The sequence below is a fragment of the Parambassis ranga genome, chromosome 13 (assembly GCF_900634625.1).
Source record: "Parambassis ranga chromosome 13, fParRan2.1, whole genome shotgun sequence".
Lineage (NCBI taxonomy): Eukaryota > Metazoa > Chordata > Actinopteri > Ambassidae > Parambassis > Parambassis ranga.
In genome coordinates, this window is record NC_041033.1 from 22,503,840 (window position 1) to 22,515,735 (window position 11,896).

General features: G+C 43.7%; 3 protein-coding genes across 4 annotated transcripts in view; 2 read left to right on the forward strand and 1 right to left on the reverse strand.

Moving 5' to 3' along the window:
* The window catches only part of LOC114444601 (scavenger receptor cysteine-rich type 1 protein M130-like), a 902,860-nt gene that overhangs the window by 448,627 nt on the left and 442,337 nt on the right, over nt 1-11,896 (forward strand). The window lies entirely within an intron of this gene.
* Nucleotides 2,420-6,094, forward strand: LOC114444619 (uncharacterized). Its single transcript, XM_028419344.1, has 6 exons — nt 2,420-2,582; nt 4,148-4,257; nt 4,325-4,436; nt 5,032-5,233; nt 5,315-5,635; nt 5,844-6,094. The coding sequence occupies exons 1-6, from the start codon at nt 2,426-2,428 to the stop codon at nt 5,980-5,982; spliced, it is 1,041 nt and encodes a 346-aa protein (XP_028275145.1). The 5' UTR covers nt 2,420-2,425; the 3' UTR covers nt 5,983-6,094.
* LOC114444595 (scavenger receptor cysteine-rich type 1 protein M130-like) overlaps nt 11,049-11,896 on the reverse strand; it is a 493,351-nt gene continuing 492,503 nt past the window's right edge. For both annotated transcript variants that reach the window (XM_028419276.1, XM_028419277.1), the window contains 3 exons: nt 11,465-11,794; nt 11,269-11,354; nt 11,049-11,179 (listed from right to left, as the gene is read on the reverse strand). In XM_028419276.1, the coding sequence (XP_028275077.1) occupies nt 11,165-11,179; nt 11,269-11,354; nt 11,465-11,794 (431 nt within the window). In that variant the 3' untranslated portion in view covers nt 11,049-11,164. The remainder of the gene's footprint in view (nt 11,180-11,268; nt 11,355-11,464; nt 11,795-11,896) is intronic.

Consider the following 11,896-nt stretch of genomic DNA (forward strand, 5'->3'; position numbering starts at 1 on the left):
TGTCCTTTCTCTTTGAGGTGGAGGTGAACAGCTGAGTCTTGTCCTGAGGACTCTCCTGTGCTGAGCCATTCTTCTGTGGAGTGGTTGTTTAGTTTCTCCAATGTACAGATCAGAGCATTCCTCACTGCACTGGACTGCTTATATCACATTGCTGTGTTTCTCCCTGGGAGTTTTGTCCTTCGGGTGAACCAGTTTCTGGTTCAAACATGTCCTAACATTTCGACGTGTTGCATAAAGTGTTTGCTGCCAACAAGTGAGCAGAAATTTCCATCCCATGTAAATCAGTCAGGATGCCCCTCCTCCTTTTCAGGGTGATACAGATTGTGCTAATTATAAACTCAATCTGTTAATACAAGCAGTCATCTGGATGTCTGCGACCTCGTGGGTACATATACACACTCTGTCATCAGACAGCTCCAAGAAAAGTAAGTTTCATATTTATTTCCACATTGCAAAACAAACATTTGGAATTTATCTCGGTGCATAAAAAGTGAAAGTCATAGGTGTGTACCTGAAGGTTAAACGGCTGCAGTCTTCTCTGAACACAGAACTGTAAAAAATAAATATTTTGAAGATGTGTTCCTACGTGATGAAGGGGTAATCATTAAATTAAGCTATTTTGAATGTTTGGATGTGACACGTTCAGGCTGAGCACCGACTGTAACATACAGGATCTGAAATACTCAAATGACAAAAAAAAAAAACAATGTAACCTTTCACTGTATATGAGGCAAAAGGAATAACATTTGCATAATATTATGTGTAAGAGGAACTGTACTATTCACCTGCTGGTTTTTCCATCTGAATCAGGGCAGAGCAGCAGCACCAAGAAGAGGGCACCAGTGGCTCAGTGGTAGAGCAGGGTTGTCCAACTCCTCACTACTGTACTCCCACCCACATTGCCTCCTGACTGGTGTATGACATTGCTTGGCAGAGCCTTTCCCCTCTGTGGGACTAATAAAGAATTATACATTAAAAAAAAAAAAAAAGATGAGTCAGAAGCAGCCGCCTGTGCTCAAAAGGTTCAAACTCATGCTCATCACTGCTGTCCTCTCCGTCCTCTCTGTCACGCTGCTGATCTGGAAACTACAGGTGGGTGGAATCACTCCTCTGATCTGATTCAGTGTATGAATTTGATTTTGTTCGACTCTTTCTGACCGGATACTCCTGGTCGATCATCAATTTATGTTATAATGACCATGGATACTAGTCTGACTTTTCAGCATACACCTGCTTCATATTAGATGTAAATTACACCCAGCAGTAAAACATACAAGCCCAAACCTTCTTATCTCTTCAAACTGCAGTTTAAAATGACTCGTGATCTCAGCTGAACCTTTCTTCTGTCTGCAGGGACTACTGGACCTTCCAGCCCAGGACCTTCTACTACCAAAGAACCACTGTGCCACAACACTCCTGTAGTGTGGGTCATCAGGGTAAGTGACTGAACACTACACACTACTAAAGCTTATATCTGCATATGCTCTCATTCATCCAGGTCATAGTCATTTCCAAGAGTTTAAATCGAGGCAACTGGACTCAAGGATTGTTTTTTGAAGACGTTTCGCCGCTCCCCCAAGTGGCTTCTTCAGTTCTGCTACTTTTCTGGTTCGGAATCTGAGTTTTATGTGTTCAGGACCTCTGTGGGTGGATCTTGCAGGAGTCCAGTTGCCTCGATTTAAACTCTTAAAAAACAAACTACTAAAGCTTCTTAGAAATGTAAAATGAAACCTTGTAGCTTCCTGTTCTGCTGGATAACTTTAGTTTCATGTCAAACCTGTTTGAAAGATCGGTTCAAGTTTCAGGGCACAACGCTGAAAATATTTATTCCGTTTATGCAACGTGGAGATATGAGTGAACATTAAAATGATCAAACATTTACATAAAGTTGGACTTTTCACTACCATGTGACTCAGGGAGACCAAGCCTAAGATGAATTGAAAGACGATAACAATAAAACACACCTCTCTGTCTAGAGGACTTCTTCAATATATTTCTACTTTTGTATGCAAATTGTATTTCTTTTATTCAACACCACCAGATCACACGACCACAGTGTTCCTGTAAGAAGTATTCTTTGAATGTGTGTTACCTCCAACTTGAACATTTATTTGTGTTGTGGGGGGGGGTTAACACCTGGTCTCATGCAGTTCTTCAGGGAGGAGGACCACAAGCATCAGTGGTCACGGTGAATGGGACGAAGACGCTGCTGTTTTCAGCGTATCTGGAGCACCGCACAGACAGAAAGGAGGTCAGTACACTGAGCAGGTACAGAGCAGGTTCAGCATCCACGAGCATCCGGTTAGAACCCTGTGTTCCTCTGCAGGTCCGTGTTATTGCTGTGGTGCTGCGGAGTGAGGCGGTGGCGTATCGCTGCCTCTTCTGCTGTCAGGAGCAGCTGCACATCTCTGACGGCGTCTGCAAAATGAACACAGATCACTTTGGTTTCGCCTACGGGACGGCCGACATCATGTGTCCTGTTCCATCAGGCTGTGAGGCGCCGTCCCGCATCACCGTGACCTCTGCTGCAGGCAGCTCTGATGGTACTGAAGCTCCACAGGCCACATTTTCAGAACCACAGGGTGAGCACAAAGTCCTGTTTGAATAATAAAACAGGGTGTCCAAGAGGTCTTAAAAAGTATTAAAAGTTGATAAATCAATTGTAGGAAAATTAAGGCCCTTAAAAAGTATTGAAGTATTGGTCCAACAACAGACACATGTCAGGCTCATATCAGAGACGGTGAAGTGCGGGACCCCGTGTGTGTGTGTGTGTGTGTGTGTGTGTGTGTGTGTGTGTGTAAATTTGCAGTCAGACCGAGTCTGCTGAAAATCCAGAAGAAGAAGAACACGGACATAGAGAGAGAAGAGATACTGTAGCTGCATTAGAAACGTGCTGAAGAAAACAAAATATATATCTCAATCACAACTATTAAATAAATAAAGGTGTATATAATTTAAATCATTTTTAATTCCCTTTGGCAGATAGATAAGTGAGGAGCAACAGCCAGAAAATACAGAGAGAAAGAAAACAGGGAAATGAAGTGTGCTGTATGAACTTTGAATCTTCATTGTGGATTTCTGACAGGCAGACTTGTTGGCTAGTTTGTCCATGATTTGAATGAGTACTATCAGCATTAAAATATTTTTATATAACTGTTCATTACACAAGGTCCAAATCAATTTCAGGATGATATGTGATTATTAAGCCTGTTCATATAGAATGTACTGATGTGTACACAAATATATGGACAGTGATTAAGAACAAACTGCGGTGTTAAGTGTGTGGGTGGTGATGCGGCGCACCTAAATTTTGTGCTGGTGCACCTAAGAAAAAAAGGCACACCGGTGAAACCAGTTAGTCTAGAGCCGTGCCCATACTAGGCACATGTCCAAAATTTTGATCATGGTGTAATAAGTTATTGTCCTGAAAAGCACACAAACTCCCCTGAAAGCCGACTTTGAGACATTTAGCTCTGAAATATTGTCGATTCTTGGGTCACAGGTTACAGACTGGATTTTCTGAAAATCTGGGTTTCCTGAAATAAATATAGTACAACATGCCAGTGCGTGTTTATTCGCTGTCTAATAACCACAATGCAGTGTTTGTTGCCAACCATGAGAGACGGGCCTACTTAATTCACTATGTTTTTAGTGTTACGTTGCCTCTTGAATTTCTCGGCTCACGCATTGAGAGCGAGACCCACACAACTCAACAGGCTCACACGACACACATGGCTTCACCGCACATAAATTCCTATAAATGAGTCAAAGGCAGACTACTGTGCACTTCCAATAGCTGTCTGGATTTAGCAACCTATTAATGACTTATTTACTTAATTATTATTTACCTAATTACAAATTACTACTAATTTGAAAACTGCATGAAGGGAATCAATATACCTACGTTAAGTTTAATGTATTCAGCTTACCTCATTTCTGTTCAACTGCAAACTACCTAACTGTTAAAAGTGTTTTTAAAAGTCTTAAAAAGGTATTGAAATTAACTTCAGGATTCCTACATATACCCTGTAAAAGGTTGAATATTTTAGGAGAACAATAACTCACTGCTGAACTCTTGGGTAACTGATTAACTGAAGTGAATTAATGCTGCAAATCAAACACACCTTCATGTGACCTCTTGGTGAAGTGGACAGAGAGTTCCTGGAGGTGAAGAACCAGAATGTGAAGAGTGACGCCTTTCCATACAACTTCACCATCTGCCTCTCCACCATGTTCGACTTCACCAACGTGCTGCAGGTACCATCTCATCAATAACAAACTTTACTGTGTGTGTGAACTGCTTACATGTGCCTTTGTCTCATAGTTTGTGCAGAGTTTGGAGATGATGCAGTTACTGGGGGTGGACAGAGTGGTGGTCTATAAAACGAGCTGCAGCCCTGAGACGCAGCGCATCCTGGACTACTACACACACAAAGGTGGAGTACGGTGTTTCTGTGCCTGTTTTATTCATCCATGCATGCTTCTCTCTCTCAGTGCCACTGTGTGACCAGAGGACGGCGGAGAGCAGGAGAAGACTGAGACAGAAGGACAGGAACAGAGAAAGTAACGACATTAAGACAACAGAAAGGTCTTCCTGCTCGAACTTCCACTAAGCTCCATTAGACAGGGATAGAAGGTGTCAGGACGCTGTCTGCAGCCAGCCACCAGGTGGCGATCCAGATGTTTTGGCCTGATTTTTGGGGAGCTGTCCTAGTGCACATCTTTATTTATTCAATCATTTGGAATAGGTGTGATACAGTAGGCCTAGCAAAAATGTGTGTAACTCTAGCTAACATTAGCTTTCTAGCTACCTACTGATGGACCATATGGGTTTGGTGGATAATTCATTCATTAATTCTGATTCATCCATATTCCCAGGCTGATCCAGCTGCTGCATTGCTTATCTTCGCATTTAAAAGCTAATGTTAACACCAATATCCTGCTTAGCTTTCTTGCTAGCCAGTTGCTATAAAGTGGTTTGATAGCTGTCGAGCTTGAGGTTGAACCCACACTCCTGCTCCTCCCTCTCAGGCCTCGTGGAGGTGATTCCTTGGAGTCTGTCCAGATATCTGAACGTCTCTCGCAGCTTTGTGCCTTCACTCGGTCCAGGTGACCTCCATTACTTTGGTCAGATTGCGGCTCTCAATGACTGTCTGTACAGGTACATGTACCGGTCCAGATACGTGGCGCTGCAGGACATGGACGAACTCATCCTGCCTCAGTCAGTCAGCAGGTACAGTCTTCTTCCTGGATGAGTATTCACAGTAAAGTGACTCCTTCACTGCGCTAAATGTGGATGTTTTTCTCTCACCAGCTGGTCGGAGCTGCTGCCACAGCTGGAGCAGAAGTATGGTGTTGACCGGTGCTACATGTTTGAGAATAACGTCTTCCCTAACACCATCAAACGGCCTCCTCCAAACCCCCCAACACTGCTGGCCAGCTGGCTGAATGTGTCTGGGGTGGACATCCTGTCCCACCTGTACCAGGAACCCATCATTCCAGAGACTCACTACAGCAACTTCAAGATCATCGTCAACCCGCGAGCTGTGTTCACCGCCACCGTCCACGGAGTGCTTCACTCACAACATGGCTGCTCCTGGGTTGACAGGAACATGGTGCGGATGTATCACACAAGGTATGGGGTGGACAGCAGAGTCTCCTGGTCACAGGAAGTGTATGCTTACTCCTATGTGTTAACAATGTGCAGCGCTAATGCTAGGATTGTATGTCAGGATGGCCTGTGATGCACTGAGCCTGACACACATCTGTAGAAAGTTGTTCCAACTAAATTATTGGAGTCTAATAATTTTGTCTCCAACTGTTTTTTTTTTCTGTCTGTGCAGAGGTCCAAGGCAGCCTCACCTAAAGCCGGAACAGCTGATTTATGATGGCAGACTGCTTGACTACAGTGCACGCCTCATACCTGCTGTCAGTGCTGTGCTGAAGGAGAATGGACTTCTAGAGGAGGACAGCACACACTAAGGTGTGTGTGTGTGTATTGTTACACGTGTCACATGTCAAAACTTTTGATGTGTTTGCATATTAAACAATGGACGTGTGTACATGTTTCCCCCTGAAAACAGAACCAGGGGAGAGACAAAATTTCCATTTTATACTTTTATACTTTCATCCTCTGTACTTAACTGCATTTAATGTAACTTGATACCTCTGGCACAAGAATTTCCTTCGGGATTAATAAAGTTTTATCTTATCTTATCTTATCTTATCTTATCTTATCTTATCTTATCTTATCTTATCTTATCTTATCTTATCAGTAGTACATCAGTCAGGTTGGCCCTCCTCCTCTCTCCTCTCAGAGCGATGCAGAATGTGTTTATTATAACCTCAATCTATTAATACAAGCAGTCATCATCAGAGCCTCTCAATTCATGACACACATGGCTAATGCATTCAGACTGGGAATTCTTTGTTACACAGAGCTGAGAAGGTCTGTACGGAGCCCCTCTGATGACATGGTAAAAAAATAAATAATTTGTGGCCACGAAACATGTATAATGTGCGCAGAAAATACTAATTAATTCCCACGAAATACTAAGTGGAGTCTCTCAGGAGTCTTCCTTCTCTTCTTTTACGGCTCTCTCAGCCTCTTGGAACATTTCATTGGTGTAACAGCTTCCTCCATTTCTCTCAATCATTTCATTGATCTTCTTCAGCAGCTCTCTGACCTGAGAGGGATCTTCTTTGTTTCTGTTGTTGAAGACATGATACCCTCCATGACACTGATTGACAAAGTCACAGAGATCTTTATTCTGACCAATGAATGTATCTATGGTCAGTCCTTCTTCTTCTTCCAAATTGTCTCCATGGGTGAACAAGGCCATCATGTAGTCTGTTGATTTTTCTCCAAACATCTCCTTTAGGATTTTCACTGTTTGTTTTTCTTCTTGTGTAAACCTGTTCGGCTGAAGTGCAACCAGGATCACATGAGGACCAGGAGCAGAGAAAGAAATGGACTTAGTCCCCCACTGTACCCCACTGCTCCATGAAATCAGGGGCGTGCCTCATTCCCCGTTTCTTCAGCTTTGTTAGTATTAAACAGACCTGGAGTATCAATGACAGCCAGGATTTGACCTTCAAACACTTTTGTTTCCTTCTGACACTCTTCTGTCACAGAGGAAGAAGACAGCTGAGACTTAAAGACTTTTTCCCTTAAGATGGTGTTTCCTGCTGAACTCTTCCCAACTCCAGTTTTCCCAGCCAGAACAATCCTCAGGGTCTGGTTCCTCTGGTTCTGTTGGAGAGTTTAATGACACATTAATCATCTTCAACATGATTTTCAGATAAATTGACTTGTCACCAGTTCTTATTTATGAGGATAAATCCACAAAAACACCTAGACTGAGTGTTGAGCTGAGCTGACAGACAGCAGCTGCAGTAACAGACTGCCGATGTGTATCAGGAGCCTTTGTCAGTACTAACAAAGTGTTTAAGTTCAGTAAGTAAACTGTACTCTCACAACTGCCTGTAGCTATAAGATATTGAATTCATTTTAATGGCAGTAATTGTGCATACTAATGTTATGATAATATCATGCAGTTCTGCCTCTTACTGCTACAGTTACAACAGTTTAGTTTGTTTTGGTTTATTGCACATTCAGACTAGCTAGAGGAGGTCAATGGTTACATCATGATTTATAAGTTGTGTACATGTAATGTAAAAATGTAAATATCCATATATTCTTATATCCACATTACTTTATATATATATTTTCCTTGGACAACTCTCCTAGTGATCATCCATCTAAGGCATAGCCCAATTAAATTTAAAGCTGCTCTGAAACTCTTGGAGTACATACAAACGTCTCTGTGAAGATAACAGAGAAATGAAGAGGTTTCGTTGCCTCTCTGGACATTTTATGTAAAAAGAATGCTGCATATACCTGCAGCTTGGAGATATGACAGTCTTACCTATTCCCAGTTCAAATGTCATAGCAACTGTAAACAAAATGACTAACAGGTTTCAGTGGGTATGTCCAGGTGTTGGAGACTCAAATCGGACACTTTGGACAACCCGTGGACATACTAAGGCTGTAACTCCTGAATGCTTCTGAATGGACGGTGATAATTAGAGGAATCCTATTCCCCATCCAGATTCACCAGCTTCAACTGAGCAGTTGTGGAGATGAGAAATAAAAAAAAATATTATAAATGATCATAAAGGCCACCTGGGGGTCCTTGGATTGAAAAGACCAGTGACACAGAAACACAGGGGCCTCGAGGAGTTTCTTCAGGTATCGATCATGTAAATAAGTAAATAACGTTCTTGAATTGTGATTAAAAAACAAAACAGCACAGACTATTGTCAACTTTGAACTCCTCTATTGTAACAGCAGCACAAACACTAACCCTGAACCTGAAGTCAGTCCGTCACTGAGACTCAACCCTGCATGTCAGACACTGCAGCCAGAACAGATCAGATCAGTTAAAGGTTTCCTTCAGCTGTCTGTTTTATTCATAATTAGAAACTTCCTGCTAAAAGTCACACTGAGGACACAGTTAACAGACCACACATCTAGAACTAATGAAACAAACAACAGATTGTAAATATAGACACTAAGATAAAAAAGACAAAACTGTTTATTTCTGTTTAATCAGACTTGAAGCTGAACTTATTATTCAAACACTATATGTGTGTAAAAGCTGTAAAGGTTCTTACCAAGCACAGTGTATGGACATGTTTGTCTCTTACAGAGTTGATCAGTGAAGCTGTCAGTGTGGATCTGCTGCTGATGAGTGTTATGTTGTATCTCAGCTCAGTCTTACAGTCTGCTGTCAGGCTCCTCCCTTTGACCACATCATGTCTGTGTCAGAAACATTGATCATAATCGTTCCTTCTGTTGATTGGCTGACAGACTCTTGTTTGTCAGGTGACTGTAGCTCAGCTGTGTCATAAAGTTCCCTCTTTTCTAACAAAAGAAAATGTGTCCACAGGGCACCAGGTCTATATTCCACCTGAGTCTCTTAAAACCAACTGAGTTAGTTTCTGATGTGTGACATCAGAGCCACTGCAAAAACTCTACACTCATCCTCTGGTTGTCTCCCTTCATCACATATTTAACCACACTTGGCCTTTGTTGAGAGATGTTTTGGTTCAGTGGTGTAACACGCTTTACAGACAGGAACTATTTTATTTTGAAGAAGTCAGGGTTGTTACCCATTAGTTTCCTCAATGTCCTAGTGTCCTCCTCTCCACCACTGCTTCAAAGGTCTCTTGTCTGCAGCCAATGACAGAGCCGGCCTTCCTGATCAGTTTGTTCAGTCTGTTGGTGTCACTGGCTGCAATGCTGCCCCCCAGCAGACCACAGAGGAGAACAGAGTGCTGCAACAACAGACTGGTAAAAAATCTCCAGCATCTTGATGCACACGATGAAGGAGCTCAGCTTCCTCAGGAAGTAGAGTCTGCTGCAGGCCTTCTTGTACACAGCTGTGCTGTTGGTCCTCCAGCTCAGTCTGCTGTCTGCTGCTGAGTGTCAAAGGGGTGTTAAACTGTAGTCCTGTTTGGTCCAGTGGTCTCACAGTAGGGGGAGGAGGGGAGAGCTGAGAGGTCGTTGGAGGGGGAGGGTGGAGGTGTGGTTGGAGCGGGGGAGGGATAGAGGAGACAAAAGCGGTCTATTGAAGTACGGTAGGTGTTATGAGATCTTCCTCCGTTAACAGCCAGCAGACTCTTGATATCAGTATGTCTGTCTGTTTCCTCTGTGTCTTCTCTCACAATAGTGCCCCCAGAGGCCACAGGAGGAACTACAGTGTGTGTTACTGCCTTAACCGTCATGGTTTTGTGATGTGATGGAGACCAAGCAGCAACCTCCACAGCTCAGACATGAAGCCCATACAAACTACAAACTGCAGTTCCCCCTGTGGCCTCTGGGGGCTCCAAAAGTTACTTCTAGTTTTATGACCGTGGGAACAGTGTGAGAGACACAGACGAACATCAGATATTGCACATGTATGTGTGGTTTATCAAACCCTCGTCCTGCCACCTGCTCTATATTTATCACATCAGCAGCCTCATCAGCATCATGTGATCATGTAAAAAACACTAAAGCACATCTGATGGAAACTGTGGGGTTTTCTGTGAAACGATGGTGCACGTCTGTGGCTGTTTGGTGCAGGTCAGTGACAGACATGTCACCACCACCCTGGGAACACTGATCAGAACATTGATTAGTGCGTCTGTGAGCTGAGCAGACCACCTGCTGTGGTTTGAAGTTTAAATGTTTCACCTCTCATTTATCAGACCAAGCCTTGCTAGTCATTGTATGACACTGCTTGGCAGCAGCCGTAAAGAATTTTAATAAATAATAAATTAATAAAGTATCTAAAAAAATAAAAATCAGAGTTCAAATACAGTGCCGAGCAGAAATCCCCCAGAGCAGACATGAGCAGAGACGGCACATGAGGAAGACAGTGTGGAGGAGCGCTGCTGCTGCTTCTGCCTCTCTGGAGCTCAGGTAGGACTCTGATGTCGGTAGGATGCTAATGTCTAATTAATGATGCAGATGCATCCTATCGAGGCGTGCCTTCAACCTGATGGCCTCCTCTCTGCTCCACTGCTTGGACACCGTGTCCATCTCGCGTGCAACCGGGTCCTAATTGATCATTCTCAGATTTTTTCATTTGAAATGACGAACAATGTGCACAAAATAATAGATAGATTACTGTTGCACAGTGACACGATGAGACCATGCTGGTTCCCAGGAATATATTTGAGACCTGAAAAGTCCCGACATGATGCAGAGTAATGAGACCGTGATGAATCCCTGGCTGCTATGAAGAGTAACATGGCTCCTAATGATCTGCTGTTTGTTTATGTCTGTTCCAGTCTGCAGTGTCCTGTTTAGCAGAGGTCCAACAGGGACCAAGAGGACAAAAATCTGGCTGAACGAAGAGTGAGAGGAGCTGCTGACACACACTCTATGATGACTCTAAGAACAGGACGCACACACTCAGTCAGTGCAAAACTCTTTATTGTGACCATTGTAAAAAGCTGCTTGTTAAAGCTGAAAACAAAGCTGCTGTAATTTGAAGCCCTTCTCCCAACAGAAAGACCTGAAAGTCCTCTTCAGCGTCAAAGAGGTCTGGAGGTCCAACTCTTTCCTCCAGCCTTCAGTTCTGGATCCTCCAAGACCATCATCTCTGCTCTCTGGTCAGTCTAGCTTCGGCTGAAAGATACGACAGCAAACACGTCTAAAAATCACTGAAATGATGTTTCTCCTTCAACTGAACAGATCAGACACAACACGTGCAGTACCTTATAGTAGCAGCAGATGGCAGTGATGGAGGACGTCATAGCCAGCAGGACCACAGTGACCCTGATGATCAGCTCTGTCAGAGGGGCTGAAACAGATGGAGACACATGATGTGGTCATGTGCTGTCACAGTCATTTCCTTCAGCACTGAAACTATCCTGTGGCCGTCACAGCTCCTGCTGGACTCTATGAAGTTACCTAAGACGGCCAGAGAGCGCGGCTGGCTCACAGAGGAGAAGTCACGGGACCAAACGTGGTTGTGATAAACACAGGTGTAGGTTCCTCGGTGGGTGTGGTCTGCAGCAGAGAACAGGAAAATGGCGGAGTGATTGACAGCTGGCAGGGTGTAGTTCTGTGCTGTGTTGGAGGACGTGAACATCAGCTGGAAGGAACCTCCTTGGTACTGCGGTTCAATGGAGCACATGATGCCGAAGGTGGAGCCAATGAGCACCCAAAAGCCCTGCTGCTCGGCCTGGGAGACCCCGTCAGTGGAGGGAGAGAGGGAGACGTTTGGGCGAGTGAGCAGCTCTGTGAACAGAGAGGAGAAGATTAGCCAAACTAGCAGAGAAATGAAAGGATGTGTTGAGTCAAAGCTGCCGTGTGTGTCGATGCAGACACACACCGGCCAAA